The sequence below is a fragment of the Lutzomyia longipalpis genome, chromosome 4, assembly GCF_024334085.1.
Source record: "Lutzomyia longipalpis isolate SR_M1_2022 chromosome 4, ASM2433408v1".
NCBI lineage: Eukaryota > Metazoa > Arthropoda > Insecta > Diptera > Psychodidae > Lutzomyia > Lutzomyia longipalpis.
In genome coordinates, this window is record NC_074710.1 from 15,393,580 (window position 1) to 15,415,052 (window position 21,473).

At 34.2% G+C, this 21,473-nt stretch overlaps 1 protein-coding gene and 2 long non-coding RNA genes across 3 annotated transcripts; 1 reads left to right on the forward strand and 2 right to left on the reverse strand.

The window, feature by feature from the left end:
• The first annotated feature begins 15,820 nt into the window (after positions 1-15,820).
• On the forward strand, positions 15,821-16,893 carry LOC129796679 (uncharacterized). Its single transcript, XR_008751250.1, has 2 exons — positions 15,821-15,897; positions 16,014-16,893. It is a non-coding gene; the product is annotated as an uncharacterized LOC129796679 (long non-coding RNA).
• A 923-nt stretch (positions 16,894-17,816) lies between these two features.
• Positions 17,817-18,252, reverse strand: LOC129796680 (uncharacterized). Its single transcript, XR_008751251.1, has 2 exons — positions 18,103-18,252; positions 17,817-18,033 (listed from the first exon to the last, which is right to left on the reverse strand). It is a non-coding gene; the product is annotated as an uncharacterized LOC129796680 (long non-coding RNA).
• A 1,995-nt stretch (positions 18,253-20,247) lies between these two features.
• Positions 20,248-20,951, reverse strand: LOC129796685 (BLOC-1-related complex subunit 7). Its single transcript, XM_055838807.1, has 3 exons — positions 20,832-20,951; positions 20,612-20,751; positions 20,248-20,539 (listed from the first exon to the last, which is right to left on the reverse strand). Exons 2-3 carry the CDS (start codon positions 20,747-20,749, stop codon positions 20,360-20,362), a joined length of 318 nt encoding a protein of 105 aa, XP_055694782.1. The 5' UTR covers positions 20,750-20,751; positions 20,832-20,951; the 3' UTR covers positions 20,248-20,359.
• Positions 20,952-21,473: the final 522 nt, after the last annotated feature.

Sequence of the window (21,473 nt, forward strand, 5' to 3'; positions counted from 1 at the left end):
TCTACTTTCAGGAGGAAATTTATTTTTCAATTTCATTTTTTAGTTGTTTTCTCTATTAATTTTTAATCATCTAATCGGATGGAATTTGCAAGGAAGATTAGGAAGAAAATAAGCTTTGGAAGCTTTTGATGAGCTTTATTTAGCTGCTTGGTGGTTGATGGAATAATGAAAAATTATTAAATAATTTTAACAAGTATTCTAAAAGAGTTTTCTATTTTTCTTTAATATTTCGAGACTTTTTTTTTAATTTTCCGTAATTGATTTTGAATTGTCTCAATTTTTTCTGCGAATTTTCTTAAATTCTATTTGAATTCAATTCAAACAAATATTTTCGATTATTCTGAATACTTTTCTTTAAAAAAGAAACTAAAATATAAAACTCCGAAAATTCCTCTATTTTTTAAGACTTGTGCCATTACACTGTAATTCAAATTTTAGTTATCATTCATTACTAAAACTGGCACAGACGGAACTTTAGTAAAGAATTTTAGTAAGGAAATTTTTATACTAAATTTTTAGTATTTGCTCAAAACGAAAAAATGAGTTATGACTATTAAAATGTTTTACGTCTGTATACTACAAAAGTTCAGAAATGCTAACAGAGACTTTCGTTGACATAACTACTAGTTATAATTTTTTGGATTAAGGCAAAATAACTAAAATTTTCTGTTATAATTACTAAAAATTTTAGTAAATAATTCATTGACACTACAGAATTTAGTAGCAGTTTACTAAAATTTTGCATGACAGTGTAGGTAGGTATGATCACTTTTTAAATAAATTTTTCGTCTCATTTACTAATTTTTCCTCTTGTAAAAAAAATCGTGGAAAATTCTTTGAGAAATTCTTTTTTTTCTCTATCAATCAACCATCATTCTCGTCCTTTTTTTTATTCTTTTATTCTTTCGATTCCTTCCAACCATACGAAGCGAAAAAAAAACGTTACAAAGCCCAAATTACAGAACCCAGGCAAAGCGTCTCTGGTATGTTCTACTAAAGCGTTCTAATCCATGATGGAGAGGCGAAAAGGCGGGGATCAATTGAATGGGGCGAATGCAGCATTTGTGACATTTCAATTAAATTGCAATTCTTGACTTTGATCTCATGTGGATTGCATTGATTGCATTGCGTGCCTATGCTGGACGTTTCGTCTGGATGTCCTAACCGATGCTTTTGTGTGTGCGGATGACCCAACCCCACGTGCAATTAGTTACAAGTTCAGCAGCAAAAAGATCTGTGCGGTGACGGACCGTGAGACAAATCACGACGACGACCAATGTGAATGCCAACAAAAGCGGGGGTGGAATTGTACCCATGAGTCACGTAAATTGGGTTCAACCTGCCAAGCTAAAAAAAGGTTTGACGTGTATTTGTGTGCAATCCACCAAAGTTCTCTCCAATTAATTCTTTTCTATCCACCCCCTGTCCCACATGGCTGTTTTTTGAAACTCTATTTTTCCCGCTCTTCTTTTTTGAGCTTCATTTTGGGCGATTCGTTAAAATTTTGCGCAATATATGAGAAGTGGAAAAGAAAGAAAATCCTCACGATCTGTTGATCCAACTCCTCACTTTCACTTCAATCCTATATTTGAGCTGAGATAATATTGAACAATGCGCGCAGTGTGAGGGGTTGTGCAAATTACCCTCTGTGCATATGCCATGGGCAAATAAACTTCTCTCCACCCGCACTTTACATTCAAATTGAACTTATGGCATGACTCCGATGCTACCTACAATGTTGGAGTTATGCTAAAGAAGAATTTAAAGAATATTTGCAAAAGAAGGAATTTTTTAAAGGAATTTTCATTTCAAATTAAGAGATTGAAAAAAGTCTTAAAATAGAAGAAATTAAGCTTTTATTTAAAAATTAAATAGCCAACTTGCTTATCCATTAAACCTTCTACTACACCCCTAAATTTTCTTTATACAAACCCACAACAACTTGAAGAAATAATTCGGAATAAATATTAAATATTCGCTTAAATATCAATTAAGCAATAATGCTTCTAATTTTTTCAGTAAATTTTAATATTTTAGTTCTTGATCTTAGAACCTTAATTGCAGCAAGGGGGTATTTATCTGAAGGAAATTAATTGAATCTTCGGAACTGTCTGGATTCAGACTCAAAATTGCGCAGATTGAGAAGCAGAAGTCTAAAAATATTTAATTGAAGCTTGATAGGAATAAAATCAACTCTAAAAGTAGTAACTTTAACCCAAAAAAATACTAAATTATAGCTCAAGAATTTTTTTAGAGACAATTTTACGCGTGATTTGTATGATTTTTATTTTTTTTAAATAATATTAAAAATTAAGGATGTGTTGTTGAATTCAAAATAGTTCTTCAACCAAAAAAATAATAATTAGACCGAACTACACATATAGTTCTAAACAGGCTTAGTTTAAGCCTGAAAAGTAGTAAATTTTAGCCCTAAAAGTATTAAAAATTCAATACGAGAAAAGCTTTTTGATTATCAGTTCTGAAAAGCTCAGATTGCAGAATAAAGCCAAAAAAGTACTAAATTTAAGGTTTAAATTTCAGCCTCAAATACAAACTGAAAAATTGCTAAATTTAAGCTTTAAAAGTAGGTACTAAATTTAAGCCTCAAAAGTACTAATTTTAAGAAGTAATTATTTTAAAAAGTGCTAAATCCAAACGTAGAAAAATTCAGGAATTTTCAAAACCTAAACCTGAATAGGACTAAATTCAAGCCTAAAAGATACTAAATCTGAGCCTAAGGGAATACTAAATTCTTGTCTAAAAAGTATCAAATCAAGCCGAAAAGTAGTTAAGCTAATTTTTCTTTTCAATTTTCACTCATTAACAAGCTCAAATTGAAGAGTAAAGGCATGAAAAATAATAAATTCATAACGAAATGTGCTAAATTCAAGCCTATAAAGTTCTAAATTTAAGCTTGAAACGTATAAAGTTCTTGAAATATGCAAAGAGTTTTTAGACTCTTTCTCTAACCGAATTAATTCGAATTTTTCTCAAATTTAACAAAGAAAATGCAAATCTCAATTAATTTACATTGGATGTAATTGAAAAAAAAGTTTTTTTTAGGTGGCTTAGGGAAGGCTTAGGTGCAAGGTTATTTTGAAAATAGATAGCACGCAGGTACATCCCAATGGCGAAGAGTAATCACACCTTGTTTTTACTGCTGTGTGACGTTAAATTAATAATTCACCTGACTTTTCTCCACCCATACTCCTCCACACACCTCAAGCTATCGGATAAATCTTTACACACACACAGGTTGTAAAAATTCTCCCTTCCGGTGGGACATTCTACATATATTGCCGTGCAAAAGCTCCCCATGTAAGGCGTGCTGTATCGTTTTAATCTGCCGCTCTGTGGATCCCATTTGCGGGCTATAAAATAAAGTGTTAATTTTTCTTTCTCATTTTTTTTTGCATCACACTGAATGAGCTTGAGGAGATTTCCTGGTAAATTCCAGGAAAGCTCACACAGATTCAGTTTCCACATCCTTCTATGTGCAGAAGAGATTCATTTGTGAGCTCCCAACAAAGCCAGAAAAAAGCGGGAGCTTTTTGGGAGCTTTCCCAGATAGATATTGTCCTCCTGCATGTCCTGTCCATCGACAAAATGAGCCAAAGAAGAGTATAGTGATGGTGTAGCCTTTAGTAGAATGTCGTGAGGCATAATAAATAGGAAGTCAATCCCATCCATATTAGTTTTCTTTGCAACCTCCCACCCCGGAACAACACACACACAATATTGTTCCTCTCAGGGTATCCTGTCTCCATGCGGGGGTGTGGGAGCTAAATTAGTATACACATTGGAGGATTTTCCCTTCTTCTTCCACACACGGAGCTCATTTCGTGCGGCAGGATGTGCTTCTTCATTCAATAAACTACATACACTACATCACCACACTCTTCCACCCCCGCACACACAGAGGTCCCCCCACATACATCGTACCTCTTGTGTTTGGCATTGTTTGTGGGTGAAAATAAAAGGAAATTACGTCTTCTGCGGGGGAAAGGGGGTGGAGAGCTTTTTGTCAAGGAGAAAGAGACGAAAAGTTCTGCGGAGCGTGTAAATACCTCGAGAGATCGGAAATTCATTAAAAAGTAATTCATTCAGCTCTTCAGCACTTTCTCATTCTCTTCTCTCTCTCCAAAGTAATATTTACATGGCTTTATGGCATTACCATGTGGAAAAGGCGACTCTATTCTGTGTCTTATAAACGATATATGTATGTTGCTGTACCACATGTTTATACATATGTATATAATTTTGATGAATGAGAATTTACAGGAAAAAGCATGAAGAGTATGTAGGTAGTTTGCAGCTATTATATTTATTCTGTGTGTGTGCAAATTAATGAGATTTCTTGTAGATTTTGCATAGTTTTTAATGAAAAATAAAGAAAAGAATATTTCCTCTCTGAACTCAATGGAAATTTCCAATGACTCCAGTTTGAAAAGAGATTCAGCCAGGAGTTTTAACGTTTTCAGTTTGATACTCTAAGTGGAATCTGACAGAATTTAATATTTTCAAAATTGAGCTTTTGGGTCAGCGCATGACCCAATGGACCTTAAAGGGTTAAAGAATAAAACAAATTTAAACAGCCTCAAATTCGAACTGAAAACTTTTTGTTGGTATAGAATAAATCCTTCCGATTGCCTCAGCCAAGGGACGATTCCCAAACAAAGACACAATTGACCACTGAGGAAGACGCTCAGAAGCGTCGAAAGCTTTGGCCCTAAAATTAAAAGGAAGAGTTTGAGTTGACCTACCGTCCCTTGGCGAACGCAATCGGAAGGATTTATCCTATACCAACAAAAAGATTTCAGTTTGAATTCGAGGCTGAAATTTAAATTTGTTTTACTCTTTAATTTAATACTTTTAAAGATTTTTAGTACTATTTTCTTCTATTTTCTGACGTATTGATTTTGTTGATAGAGCTTCCGGTGTTCGTCAGAGGAAAATTCCCGCTCACCCAAGGAAAAGCCGCAATTTATGCCAAACCTTTCGAGCCTAGTGGCTCTTTAGGCCAGTAGAATTAGCGGAAAATGACCCCAAACTTTTAAATAAATTCGGCCTAGCCAAATTTTGCACCATTTGATTCATAAAAATATAAGAATTTTTTTAATATTTACGTGCATGCTCTGAAACGTATGCTCATTTCAGAAAATGCGTTTGAAAAATTTTTCATACATTTTTCCATAGAAGCCATCGAAGCCATTGAACGAACATGCGACGTCGCTGAACTTCGTGTTCCGAAAAAGTATGATTTGACAGTTGAAAATTTTCGAGTAAATATTTTCATTTTTGTGGGGATTTTTTTTTTGTGAATTTTGTGAAATAATGTGTGTTTACTTATTATTTCTGCATTATCTCATGTAGGAAGTACTTTTTTTAATCCTCTTTATAATTTGTTGAGTGGAAATTGTAAAACTATAGTATTTTATGTGGTTTGTGTGAGCAATTTCTTGGAACCTCCCAGTGACGTCACTTGTTCGTTCAATGGCTTAAGGCTTCTATGGGAAAATGTATGGGAATATTTAAATGCATTTTCTGAAACGAGCATAAGTTTTAGAGCACTCAAGTAAGTATAAAAAGGTTTCTTATAATTCTTTGAATCAAATGGTGCAAAATTTGGCTAGGCCGACTTTATTTAAAAGTTATTTTACTTTTCAGCTGGCCTACTTCTTCAGTGGTCTTGCTTATCGTTTTTTTGGGATTGTCCTCCTCTCTCAATGTTCCACACACTCATTAGGGTTTTCCGCAGAATTTTCCGTTCCAATTTTTGATTTTTCTTTTTTCTTCAGTCTTAAATCAAAAATTGGAAAGGATTGCTGCTTTTCCTTGGGTGAGCGGGAATTTTCCTCTGACGAACACCGAAAGCTCTATCAACGTTTTTAGTACTTTTTAGTCGTAAACACTCTATCTTTTTAAATTCAGTAGAATCAACAAAATCGTTTTAAAATTATTTTTATAATGAAAATCATACAAATCACCCCTAAAAATATCTCTGAAAAATCTTCTCCCAAATTTTTATTCTCGCACAGAGCTTTGAGAGAGAGAGAGAGAGAGAGAGAGAAATGAAGCAGACTACAGAAGCTCTTATCAACCAAACGCAACGAGGATATATAGCGAGGAGGCCCCTTAATTAATTATGTGCAAAAGAACAAGGCAATTTGGTTCGAAGGGGGCGAATCGATATGTGCCTGAATTGAAAATGAAATTCCATCCCTGGGAGATATCCAATAGCCAGTGAGAGAGAGAAATCCAATTAGGAACTTTTTTTTCTGTTCATCTCTCGTCCGTTCCTAATAATACAAACCTAAACAAGGGGACACATCATTGGAGAGGAAGATGAAAAAAAAGGACCCCGTGTGAGGATCCGGAAAATTCATATGATTTTTTATTACTTATGCCAGGGGCGGTGTTCTTTTTTTTGCTTCTTCTTCTTTTTCTTTTCTCTCTATGAGCTGGATGGGCTGTTGTTGGTGGGGGGGGGGGATGAAGGTGGGTGTGTGGAAATGAAAGAGATTGAGTTTAGTAACAAAGATTCAGAAACTTTACCGAAGAAGAGCCTCAGGCGTGGACTCTCTGCCAGAGTACTACACTTCGTCCTCTTCATATATGGTGATGGGGAGCTGTTGTAAGGGGGATGGGGGCAAAGTAGAGAGAGAGAGCCCCAGCATGTGATGGTGATGACTGTGACGTCTACAGCGATATATGGGATGTGACGTGTTTGCCAAAACACATTCAATTAAACAAAATCGTTTCCATCATCAATATGTTTGCGTGGTGATGGTGTATCTGTTGGGTGTGGACGACGAACGGATATAGTTGCGAGAAAGGAATATTATTCACCCCCGAGCCACCCCTAGCCCCCCCTCACATGTGTGTGTGTATGTGTGTGAAAGTAGCCCCAGGGATGAGAGTACCGAATGGACCATTTTGCCATGTTCCACACCACAAAACGTCCTCGCCTCCATCCGAGAAAGGACTTTATTCATTAGCAAGGAAACAACAGCACAGATCCAGCATAGAGTGCTGGATAGTGCTGAAGTCTGATTTCTTATTCATACATTGGAACTACATTTGTAATGACATTTTCCTGTGCTCTTTGGGGGGATATATAGTTAGTTTGATGCTATATATTATGTATGTATGTAATTGCTAGTGTTGCAGTATTTGATTTTATTCCCCAATATGTAGATTTATTATTATTACAAATTGTAATGGAGTGAGGAAAATAAAGGGTGTGAGCTCAATATTCATTAATAGTTGTTATTTGTTATTTAACTTGTGAGCTTTCTACTAAAAACCTAACAGAGGGAGGATGTTGGGTGTCATAAGACGTTTAAAAAAAATATTATAAAAAATAGAAAGAGAATTTAGAACTATCAAAAATTATGAACTATCAAAGAAATAAAAATTATTAAATTTAAATTTTTTTTTCAATTCGTTGCAATTATTTATTTATTTATTTATTGTTTAATGTCCTTGAACTGTCCCTGTCTCTGTAATTGTAGTTTGCTTTCCTAAAATGAAAAACAGATAAATTAGCCGAAGAAATCTACAGAATTTTTACAGAAATTTTCTGTAGATATTCAAAAAACTTAAGATGATAATTAACAGTTACAGGATTTATGTGGACACCGTGGCCATTTCGAGTTTTTAAAGCGTCATAGCTTAAAAAAAGTATTTGACCTATCGTGATATCACGTCTATACGTAGGGAATTTCAATTAAATTTAGTTAGGTGAAAGAAAATCTGGAAAATATTTTTCTTTTTAAAAGATAAATAAGATCAAAGTCGAAATTAAACGCGGAGGATGAAAATGGTCACCGTGGCCATTCAAATTCTCATAAATATTTGACAGCTTTTTGAGGTTATGTTTCCCCATATTTGTCAAATCAGTATCTCTTGTTATCTTTTCCACGATGAAAATCATTAGTGTGAACTCATTTTATTGTCGGAAGTAATCAGATAGTTTTTTAGAGAACTAAAGGAAAAGATTATTCAGGCGCATTAAGAAAATCTGAAAAAATGGTAGCAAAAAATTTGATTTGAAAGAGCAATTTTGCATTGATTCTTCGCAAATTTTCTTCATTATTAATTTTTTTGATAAATTATTTAGAAATTGAGTACAATAGTACTTCAAATGGATTAAGAATTAATCAAAATTTCGATCCTTATTCAATAAGCAAATATACAATAAACAAAACATTTAATATTTAGCTTTTTTATTATCTTGGACACGGTGACCACTTTGATCCTCCGCGTAGGTAAAAAGTGTTCAGTCCTCCAAGTGTTAAATATTTAAAATTATGAAATATCTACTAAATAAATCATTTTGAAAGTGAACGTATTTGTTGACAAATGTTAACTCAAATGGCTCTTATGGCTATTCAAAATGGTTCAATGTTGCCTGTTGATTTTAAGCTTGAATACTCACTTGAACCAATCAATGATTAAATCCCTCGTCCCCCTCAATCACGTTTACAAAAAAAAAAGAAAATAAATTCCATCCGCAAATTCACAGCAACTAAATTGTTCACAAAATGCCACCTCCCCTTAAAATTAATGGTGGACGCGCTGAATTAAACTCCAACGGACTGAAGTTTTACTTTTTTTAACGCGAGAACACCTCATAAAACCAATTACACTCATTAAGCCATGATGGCGCGGGAAAAAAAAGCGCGAATAGATTTTTTTGTTGTTGCTGTTGCTGGTTGTTCATCCACGGAAGGACTTCTCTGAAATTAAATGCAATTCATTTGGTAGCTCCCTCTCTCTCCCATTTTTCCCCGAATCCGTTGGGGGACACGCAAATCACCACACGATTTTATCAAATGGACCGAATGATTTCAAATTGACAGTGTGGCTGTACCAGCTGTGTAATTATTTTACGTTGGCCTTTTGTGCGGCATTTTCGCTTCGTTACATACTTTTTTATGGAGCCCCCATTCCCTTAAAAATTGGGGGTGGGTGGCGTTTTTTTTTCACGTCTCCTGGAAAGATAAAAGACGACGGACAGTGCGTGAACCCTTTTTATCGTGCGCGCGCGCCCAAAAAAACGTTCCCTTGAGACGCGATGGGCATTTTAAATAAGCAAAAGATGTCACTAAGCACGCCGTTTAGAGCTACTAGCTTCATGGGCTCCACGATGGAAGGAAGACACGTAATTAGCCTTTGTGTAAGGGGGTGCAAGAGTTATGATTAAACTGCTAAATCATCCCCTAAACCCTTTTCACATAGAATAAGTATTTATAATGTGAGAAAAAATCCCTCTAAAGGGAGTAAAATGTTGCAGAGAATTTCTATAGTGCTGAGATTTCATCATGGCGGCTCTATCGCTTCTCGAGAGCGTCCTTTGTGTGATGCCGGAGGTGCGATAAATTGGCGAACGTGGCAGGGTTTTTTTCTCACATTCTTTTTGCATATTTATCGTCACTTCAGAGCGTACCCATTTCACCCTTAAAAAGTGAGAGAGGGTATAATCTAAACCGCAAAAGTGTCAACAAATCGAATGGAATTGGCACCCACACAGCAGGTGGTTCAGGTGTGCGGTGGTGGTCACACAGCAAGAGGCACTCAATCGACAATTTGTATGCATTTTCCAACAAACTGCCATCATTGGAATTGATTTATGCGTATATTCTCACCACTCAAGTGCCCAATGAAATGCCACCGTATTTGAATGAATTATTGCACTCACCCGCAGGCTTTTATGGTTTCATCTATTTTTTACATTTTTTTTTGTCATAAAAAAGGCATTAAAATCCCTGAAAACCCATTTATTTGGTAATCTTTCTAATCTGCTGAAAATCGCCATTAAAATCTGCGGAATTTTTGTAGGAATCTCTACGGAATCTTCTCGTTTTCTTTCGGATTATCCTTTGTAGCTAATTTAATGATATTTTCTTAAGAAAATATTATGTATGTACGTACCTACATAATACATACATACATACTTATAGCAAGTAAAGATGAAAACGTCATTAATCAATTAATTGTTAAACATAAATTTGTGGCGCCCTGAATAGGGGGGCGCCACAGGGCTTTGGTCAACTCCTCTAGTAACCTCAACCCTCGTAGTCCTCAAACTAATCTACAGAGCACTTACACGCACAGCCATTCCCGCACAAGGCTGAGCTTCGACTAACTCTCTCTCCTACACACATCAGCACTCTTTGCCACTCTCTACAATCATCAGCACTCTTTGCTATTTTCTCATCTAATTACTCTCTCAGTGCTCTCCTACATTCTCTTGTGGATTCTCATATTCTCTCGCCTATTTGAGGGTTTGTAACCTAGAGGCAGAAGCCGTTGCCAAGGGTGGACACTGGGCAGCCGTTACAGTTACCGCCAATCTAAGGATACTCACTCTATGAGCAGGTTAATATTCGCTGGATAGTGAGTCGGGCGCTACAAATTCAATATAATTTAGCAAATAAAAACATGAAATCAATATAAAGACTTCATAATAATTAAATTAATTCCAAATAAGATCGATTATTTTGTAACTTCGTACCTTCCTTTTGCCAATGAAAATTTTTATTCATAGTTACATTATCTTGTGCTGTCGTAGCGTAATATGATGAGGAAATTCTTGATAAGTCAACTAGTGTTTTTGGTAAGAAGATAGAAATGTTAGAATAAAAATAACCAGATAAAAGATTTATTTTATTTTCATTTCAATTTAAAAAAAAACATCTAATCAATATTTTACGAAAACAAAAAAATAAATTAATTAAATTTGTGTTTTTGATGTAAATCATTTGCGGGGATGTGAAATGATGCACAGGGATGTAACAAAAGGAAGCAGAGGAACAATAACAACAGCAAAAATGTACTGGTAAGTTTCACTTACGGGCTGTGATTCTTCCTTCAGAGGTCAGTCTAAGTGTGATATTTGATATAAGTTTGGTGGTGCAAACTCTGGGGGAAGGCTAACTCGCGCAGTGGCTGTGATTCGTGGCGCGAGTCATCCTTCCCCAGAGTTTGCACCACCAAACTTATATCAAATATCACACTTAGACTGACCTCTGAAAGAAGAATCACAGCCCGTAAGTGAAACTTACCAGTACATTCCCTTTTCTGATTAATCCATACTCTGCAGCTATCTTTTAGACTTTGCATTTACATATATTTAACTTGGCCTCTGAAGGAAAAATCACAGCCCGTAAGTGAAACTTACCATGTACATTCCCTTTTCTCCTTAATCTGTACCATGTAGCTATATATATATAAATTTATATTTTACCGTTATATTTTACTTTGCATTTACATTTATATTTATATACCTTATATATAAGGCGCCCCGCTTCGCGGGGCGCCAAATAGTTAGCGTACTAATTAAACATGCAACTATATATATTTATATTTTACCGTTATATTTTATTCTGCATTTATATTCATATACCTTATATATAAGGCGCCCCGCTTCGCGGGGCGCCTAAGAATTTGCGTATTAATTAAATAAAAAATTAAAACCCCTATATCTCCTGAACGGCTCCATAGATTTTCTTAAATAACCTGTTGTTGGAAAGGTCTTGACCTCGGCTATAACATACTGAAATTTTAACGAAATGCATAGTACAGTTTTTTAGATATTTAGACTTAAAAATTTTGGATATGCAAAATATTGACTTTAGCGCCTCTTGCGGTCATTTCTCGAAATTGCAATGTTCTAGACATTTGTAGGGCTTTACGAAACCTTTCATTTGCGCTTGAGTTGATTAAAATCGGACTTGTAGAACCCGAGATATGACATGCCAACTTTGGAAGGCTATATCTCGAGAACGGCGACATAGATTTTCTTCATTTTTGGCATGGAGCTAGATAATATAGTCAGCTATAACATATGAAGATTTGAAGAAAATGCATAGTGCAGTTTCCGAGATATTCATCGAAAAGTAATCGAAAATTTTGTTTTTGGTTTTAGGCCCTCTAGTGATCACTTTTGAAACTTCTGATGTTCTAGAGAGTTGTAGGGCTTGTTGAGATCTTTCGTTTGAGCCAAAGTTGATCAAAATCGGTCAAGCCGTTCTCGAGTTATGGTCGATTTTCGATGAAAAATTGTGACGGTCATATTGGCTAAACGGCTTGACCGATTTTCGAAAATGAGGTATCGTTGGAAAGATCTTGATGGCCCCTACAACATATCAAAATTTCAGACCTCTAGCTATAATAGGGGCTGAGATATAGCGAAAACAAAATTTAGGGGTGTTCCAAAATGGCGGACGGAGGGGTGGGGGGGAGGATTTGACCTCACCATGAGACGACATCTGGTCGATATACTAACTTTGCCGTTGACCGCAAGTCTCTATCTATTACCGTTCTCTTGTAATTTAGCATCAAACTCCGGCCGGACGGACGGACGGACGGACGGACGGCCGGCCGGACGGACGGAAACATTTTTTTTGACATACGTTTTTTGGAATGTGGGGACCCTAATTCGTGCTCATCCCGAGTTTGAGCCCGATCTGACGACTTTGCATTTTAGGTGGTACACAGAAGCTGTGCTATTCTTTTCTTCGAAAGAATCACAGCTAAAAACTAGGAATGGAATTTTTGATTATAGAGCTTCACTGGAATTTATTATTTAGTTAAAATGTTTTTTTTCTCTCTCGCGGTATAGCAGTCTATTATTTACCAACCGTGTATTAATTTTTCAATTCAATATTTTTCAATAAGGTCGGGAGATTTATTCTGTGCGAGGGTGGCGTTTTTTTTCAATAAACGTGCCGAAGGTACCTACGCAAAATACGGGAGTGGAGGTGAATTGTTAACCAGGAAAGGGTTTGAATGTTTTTTTTTGTTTAATTATTATTAAGTCTTTCTATGAAATTAAAAAGTTTAGTGTATTTTTTTTATTTTTATTTTTTGAACACTATTAAGAGGTTTTTATTCTTTTCATTAACAATTCTATTTGATTTTCTAAGAATATTAAATTTTTCCCATGCCCTCATGAAGGAATATTAAACCCTTTAAGAAATTTCTTTAAAAGTTGTTTAAAAAACAATTAGTTTTGACTCTAAAAAAGCCTAATAAGTGCTATCCTACATAAATTTCGATTCAATTCAAAGGCTGATTGAATGGATATTGAATTAATTTAATATTCCAATTATATAGATACATACACTGTGCCCCCTACATTGAGGTAAATATTTTATAAATTGAAGCATTTGGTGAATTTCTCAATGAATCTCCAACTTTGATAAGATCCTCGCTTTGCTGAAGAAAGGGGTGAGTGGGCGGTTAAACCAAAGTCTTGGGAGATAATGAAAATTGCATGGGGGGTTCTGTGAAAGTTTCAGAGGGGCGAGACGAAGAGGTTGTGAAAGTTCAAGAAACATTCTCTTGGGGTTTGTTTTTGGGGCGGAGGGGGAGTTGAAAGTCAATATACTTTTGTACAAATTTGCTACTACGGAGCTTTTCTGTGAGCTTTCACACAATTCCATTTAATAAAATAAGAAGAAAAGGGGTTGAGAAATCCATCAAACTTCTCCTCTTTTTTTTTACACAAAAGAAAGGGATATTCTGCATAGGAAAAAAAATACCCCAAAACATCGTCACGTGTTTCATATTTTCCGAGTTACTTTCCCAAACGAATCACCCCCACAGGAGAAAGTCAAATTTTCCCACACAGACGGGGGGGGGGTGTATTGTACAAGAGAAATAGGCTTAAAATGTTTTTTTTTTCTTTGCTTTCTCTGAGGTGGATTTATCACCATCCCCCGCATGAGGAGGTTGGGGGTGGAACATGCGTGTATTTCCTTTTCAATATTATAAATTGTGTATGAAATTTTTTTCCATTCAATCCACCCCTAACCCGCGAGAGAAGAAAATTTCGCACTCTCACAACAATATTGATTGATTTCGCAACACACACAGAGCCCCCCAAAGGAACTCCCCCAAACCACCCCCCAACCACCCACAGCAATGTCAACAAATAATATCTGAAAAGCCTATTGAAAATGCTAAGTGAGTCGCTTATGGTAGTCATTCTAACGGGGCCACACTCTGAGTACACTCCAAATTTTTCCCACATACATACAACCCGGGAAATTGAGAGGGAAAAGCTCCAATGATGGGGTGGGGGGTGGATGGATGGATGCTGATGAAAATATTCATTGAAGGGTGTAACGTCGATTCGGTTCCCGGACACGAGAAAATTTCTAATCAATTTCACTCTTCGATTTTGGCGCACTTTCGCTCTTCCACCCACTCGTTCTCCTTCTTTTTCCCACCACCACCCAAATGAACAACAAAGGGGGTTGGCCCCATGGCAGCCGCCCCCCTTCTTCAGCTCTCAGTTCAGCACCAAACCATATTGATGAATGGCAAAATGAGGGATGGGAGGCGAAGCTTTTTAAAGGAAGGAAAAAGAAGGCTTTAGCGCGCGAAGAGGCGAAGGGATGAGAGAAGAAATTGAAAAATCACCTTTGACCCGGGATACAAAGGAGGAATTTGCATTTTGCAAATTTTCTTTTCTTCCAACCATTTTGTGCACAAACTCCCAGACACTCATCACTCACAATGGGGGCCGTGGGGGGTTGTCTGGCAAAATTGCCCAATGGGGGTTGGAGTAGATCCTAAGAAAACATTTGGGGGCCACAGAATAAGATTATCGCCTTTTTCATCACCACTTCTTTTTAGCATTCATCCACCCCCACACGCGGGGGCAATTTCGATGTCAAATCAATTTAAATGCCAGGATATGGGTGCTTAGGAAAACTTTTCTCAATGAATTTGGGGCCGTGCTTTATTTGTTTTTATTTCAAATATTGAAAAAATATTCAATATGGACACACGCTCTAACGGAAATTATTTGAAAAAAAATTCTATATTTTTTTAAGCTTAGTTGTTACAGTTTTTGAGATATTGGTCTTAGTTAGTTTGTCTTAAGATTGCTTATAAAAGACTTGAGTTTTCTGAAGATTCTTTAAGTTTTACTTAAAGAAAAACTTAAGATTTTCTAAGAAACATTTTATATTTTCAAGTTTTCTTATGTCGAACTTATGATATCTTTCGGATAGGCTAGACAGGCTATGAATCAGACTAAAGGATGAAATTCACTAGTCAGACAGCTTAAGATTCCTTAAAAAAGATTTAAGTTTTGTTAAATTTTTTCTTAAGTTTTCTTTAGATTCTTTAAGTTTGCTAAAGATTTCTTAAGAAAAATCTTAAGATGTCTCAGGAAAAAACTAGGATTCTTAAGTTTTCTTACGCAAAACTTAAGATTTTTAAGAAAATCGAGCAAAATGCATATTTTTGATGACTCTTATGAATTTCAATAACCTAGAAACGATCAGAAAAGATCACCGAAAAATGCATTTTGCTCAATTTTCTTAAGAAATCTTAAATTCGGCATAAAAACTTAAAAATCTTATTTTTTTCTTAGGACATCTTAAGTTTTTCCTTAAGGATTCTTAAGAAATCTTTGTAGGTTTTCCCCGCCGTGGAAAGTCTGTGCAATTTCTTATGTATTTTTTTTTAGATTCTCTAGAGTCTACAAGATTATAATTCAGTCTTTATTGTTTCCTCAAATGAGAGATTTTCCACACACAAAAATGAATAAACTTCTATTTCATTTATTTTCCTAAAAATTAAATTTTCGTCTTTCAATTAAAAAAAAATTTAAAAATCTTACAACATGAATCAAAAATTAACTTCTTAAAATGAACCTAACGATATTCCTTAAGAAATGACCAATCTTTTGTTCTCAAGCTCCTAAATCTGCACAAAGAATTTAAATAGATCTGAATCTTCTAACTTATTTTCTGACCATTTTATTAACTTCTTTGTTTTCCAGAAAGATTTATTTTGATGAAAAAGCTCCTCCCTCGCACGCACCTTAAAAGAACAAAATTTTGTGCATTGAATTTGAATGAAACAATGATGAAGGTAAATTGAGATAAATTTTATTGAGTAAAAGCTTCCACGGGTGATGAGTATAAAGAAATTTTATGGCATAAGTACTCACAGGTCCTTATTTTTCTTCTTTTCTTTTCTTTCGGAAGGACGTAAACTTGGCGCGGGGGGAGTGTTGAAGAGGAAGAAGAGATCACCTGGAAGTGAAATCCCATAAAATCATAAAGCAACAAAATGAACTTTTAGTGCCTTGAGAGACTTTCAATTGAGTTGAACTCCAAAGAGAAAGAGAGAGAGAGGCCTTTTTAGCGCACGCACACCCACCCACCCCCAGACCCTTAAATGGCATCCGCTAAAAAGCCCATGAAAAGGCACCCCCACAACACGCAGCAGTGTCTTCCACCCTCAATTGCCGGAAACGGTAATATAATGAAATCAGAAAAGCATTTTATGTGCCATCTTCACATCCTTGACGGTTTGTATGCGAGGGGTGGGTGTATTTGCCATCATCATGCTTCTGTCCGCCGCACCTGAGTACTCTCATCACTTTTCTTTTGATGTTTCCACCAGCCAAAGAGGGTGGTGGTTGGTTGCTGCTCTTGAGGGGGATACATTTTAAAAGAACAAATCAAATAGAAGGCGATTAAATGAAATTATGCGATGATGGGAGCAAAGTAATACAAAAACCTCCCACCCACCCCCACATGGACGTATTTTCCTGTCCGTTGTTGACCTAATTTTAATGGTGTAGTAGTGAAAGGAGGGTCAATATCTTTGCCATCTCTCTGCGTATACAAACAGGAAGCATTTTGGGGATAATTTTGATTGAGGCTTGAAAGGAAGTTATTATAATCTATAAATTAAATTTTTGGGGTTTCTGGTCAGCTTAAGAGGGTATAAAATAACTCATAATAAATTATGATTTGCTGTTGATGTTATTTGTTGGCTTTATGTTGTGTGAAGAAACATTTTGCCCTTTTCAGTTTTCTGTGTGATTTAATAATTTAAATGTTATATGAAAATGAAAAAGAGAGAAGAAAAGGGAAATGTTATGCTTTATTTTTTGAAACGTTTTGTAGTTTTATGACAGTTGAAGATATCAAATATTTGACATTTGTACAAGTTTGACAGTTAAGAATGCTCTTTGTGGAAAAATATTCGCTTTTACATACTTTTGTGGGAAATCCATAAAGTGATCCATAAAAAGGGAAGTACATCGTGGGTTGTTTTAACGTTTATTTTGAAATGCAAACTAATTTTAATTCAAAATTATGACCATTTTGGCCATTTTGACAATCCTTTTATAAAGTTTTGACATTTGTAACAGTTTGACAACATTTTTGACATTTAATATGCTTCGTGTTCAGATAACTTTATTTTTGCATTTTTTTTTAGACTGCAAAATTTAATTATTTGATTTTTTTGGTGAAACATTCTAATATTTTCTTACAAAAAAAGCACCCATTAAAATCTTTTATGCAAAATTCAGCTAAACATAGAATTAAGCTTGCCTCATGCTCTAGAAAGTTTTTGTTTGTGCATTTGTATTTCTTTTAAATGATTTTTAAATGTGAAAATCTGATGAAATATTGGATAAATATTGGACAATTCAATTTTCTTTTCTAGTCCTTAGCCAATCCTAGCGATCAGTTTAAATTCAATAAAAATCTTTCATTTTTGTTCATTAAAAAATTTTTTTAAAAAATCTCTTATCTATAATTTTTCAACTCTGTCCGGAAAGTTTATTTTTAATTTCTCCTCTTAAGCAATTTCTTAGTATTTAGTTAAGTCTAGAGACTGTTTAGACTTTTCAAGGGATACTTAATACCCTTTAGAACTACAAACCCAAAGACATTAAGTCCTCTTCATCACCCAGAATAGCATTTAAAAATTAATCAAATCCTCGTCAAGCAACAAATTTTAAGAAAACGATGAGAACCAATAAAAAATCCTTTGATTATCTTCTTTCAATTCATTTATTAGAACATTTTTTAAGATTTTATAATTTTAATTAATCGTTTATTATCCCTATTATCCTTACGGAGCTCCAAGAGTGGCCAAGAAAGCGTCGTTGTTTACGCAATGGAAATGAGAGAGGAAAGTGCGGCAAAGAACCTCCTTCAATGCACTTTTCTTCCTCCTCCTCATTTTGCTGTTCTAAAGAAAATACTAAGAAAAACAAAAAAAAGTTGTGTTAGAAAACAAATTATTAAAAAAGAAATAGAATATTTTACTTACTTTTCACTCAAAAATTAATTAATTTTAGCCGGGCGTTTTGGTGGCTTTTCTTCCCGATTATGCTTCGTCTTTGACAACTGTCTGTGGCAATGACGTAGTTCCAAAAGCAACCACTCTGACTGCTATTTCTTTGGCACTGTTGGTTGAGGAGGAAATGAGACGAATGCAAGTGCTAGAAAATGGCTCACGCGGTTCTTTTGAATTCTGCTGATCTTTAGAAAATCTTTAAAAAATAAAAATTTAGAATTTTCCGAATTTTCATTTAAAAAAATAGGTAAGTAAAAGTTTTATAAAGAAAATCCCAAATTTTCCATCGAATTTTCAATTAAATCTTTAAATAATAAACAATAAATTGAAAAATAGAAATTCTTTTGTAATTTTTAGCCATGTAACAAAATTTCTTTTTCATCTATTTTGTTTTTTATTTTAACTAAAAAAAATTATCTCTCTCTGTGCAAAACGATATACGATACATTCCTGCATAGAAATAAATACATTTTAGTTAATTTTTTTTGCAGAATAAAAAAACGCCCACGTCAAAGCTTTTCCCATATGGTAATAGAAGCTTTGCAAAATCACTCGAGGGTGTCATTTCAAATTTACCTATCTCGCTGTGTGATTTCTATGAGATAACTCTCTGTGCATTCGGACACAAACTTTCATCCCTGGAATGCGTAGAAAAAAATATAAATGTAGCTGTGCATGTAGGGGAGCCTGGGGTGAAGGTGGGATTTTTTTTTCTGTTAATTTGTCAATTATTTGATTTAATTCTGAGAAAAGAACTTTATATTCTTCTATTTTCTGAGGAATTTCTTTTATTCGTTAAGCAAAGATTTTTATACTGTCAGAAAATTTTATTATTCTCTCAATAATTTTATTATTCCGTTGAGGATGAATTCTATGCTGTCAGCAAAATGTTTTATTCTGCTGCGTAAAAATATTTATTCTGTCAACAAATTTCAGAGTCAGAAAATTTTATTATTTGATTTTTTCTATTGACAAAATTCTGAAGAATAAATTAATTAAATAAATTCATATTCTCTGAGAAAATTCTTTTTGTTTGGTCAGCAAATTCCTCCTATTCTATTCTGTCAATAAAATATTTTAAATTTTAAATTATTTTTGCAAGATTCTGAATAAAAAATGTCAGTAAATTCAATTCTGTTGTGAAAATATTTCTAGTCTGTCAGCAAATTCCTCAATTTGGTCAAAATAAATTTATCCTACTAACCAATAATTTAATTCTATCACATTAGTTTATTCCGTATTTTCATTTTGTCAACAAATTCTTTTATTCTGTCAGCAATTAATTTTATTCAGTCAGCAAATTCTAAGAAATGTTTTGATTTTATTTATAGAGAATTCTACAATGTCAGCAAATTATTCTTCCATTGACAAGTTCTTATAATGCGTAAATTGTATTTTTTTATTCCGTTAGCAATTTAAGTTAGACTTGTCAGGAATTTAAGTTAGACTTATCAGCAATTTAATTTAAACTTATCAGCAAATTAATTTAGACTTATCAGCAAATTAATTTAGACTTATCAGCAATTTTAAAAAATCTTTCTTTTATAAGAAAATTCTCATAGAACGAAAAATTCAATATTTCAATGAATTTTTCAATTGAAAAATCTAAAAAATAAGTGGAAAATGTAATTGATTACATTTTCTGAAAGAAAAAAATCTTTCAATTGCTCCCTAGTCTCCCCTATGAAGAAAAAGTCAATTAAAATTTTACTCTGTAAATTGTAATCGTAGCAGAACTTTTGCTTTAATTTTTTTTGCAGAATTTCCACCAGAAGTTCCTTCAAACGTCATTACTTCATGTTTCTTAATTAGTTCGGAGGTAGATCCTTCTTCCTTTAATTTCCGAGAAATCCGTGTTAATTATATAATTATTAATTAATTGTTTTATTGATTTTCACATCGATAAGTTTATTATGCGTTGAAGTAAATTATTAATTAGGATGTGCATTCATCGAGTTTATTTTCGCACAAATACCTCCCCCACAGCTAATATAATTATATACCTATATAATACATTAATTTACGCATTCATTTATGCATTTCGCATTCCTTGAATAATTGCGTGTAATTGACGTATCTCCTTTCCACATGTTAATATGCGAGCAATAATTCAATAAATTTCTCCAGAAAATCATTTATTAAATTAAAAATTTCTTTAAAGCTAAAAATCACAAAATTATTTAGTTAAACGTAAGAAAAATAATAAATTTATTGTTTTTAAGCATTTGTTTTATCTCTCCATGGAACAAACTTGTTCCTTGATGCCATCCAGTTTATCCACCCCTTGACCAATTGCCTCAACTTGGTACCCCATATGTTGCCTAATTAGCTGCATTTTCTTTAAATTCTGCACACTGTTGTCCATTGATGTCTCAGCTTGGGCAAAATTCCTCGCAGCTTGCATTAAAATCTAATTCAAACAACAAGAAACCGCCATTTTTATCCATAAAAAGTGAGTCAAAAGGACGCCAAGAAATCTAACCTCATTTGATTTTGAACCACGAACAATTTGGCGCGCAACTGATGCGGAATTGTGAACGTTCACCATAACACGATCTGCTAGTCTCCGCTTGGAGTCGCTAAAGAGATTCTTTGCACTGCTAGAAGAGGCAGATGCCATTTCTAACACCAAAAATACGAAGAAAATCACATAAAACATATGAAAGAAATGAAAAATTTCGATAAATTTTAGTTATACTTACCAAGAAAATATTAAGATTGCCAATGAGGTGGGAAAATTTGAGATTTTTACACGAAAATCACTTTTTTGGGGGGAAAACATGCAGAAGATAGTTTCCCTTTCAAAACAAAAACACCAAGAACAATTTTTGATAGAAAACAGATGATTTTTGAGAAGGGGAAATGCGCAAACGCGACTTTAGGGTTAGATGAATTTTATTTTAATGCAGAAACGTTTCTTGAAAAATTCATAAATGATTTTAAGTTGATTTTGGGTGTTTTAATATTCCACAATTTTGGGAATTTTCAAAAACTGTGGGAAACGGTAAAATTATGATGAATTATTTGTCCCGTCTTCTGAATCATTTTACCCCACAAAGTTTTAAATATTATTTCTGTGGCCGCCATATTGATTTAATGGACTAGCCTATAACCCTTAAGACAAACTTTAGTTAAGGAAAAAAATCGTTAAATCTTGATAAGAATATTTCGGAAGAAGAGGTGAATAAAACAATATGTCGCCACAAAATTAAAAAGAAATTTTTCTACTATTTTTTTTGTACTTTATCCATTTTTATTTTACAACCGCCATTTTTATTTATCGCGACAATCAACGGAATAATTGTTACAAAGATGTCAAAGCAATTTTTTCCTTGAAAACAATG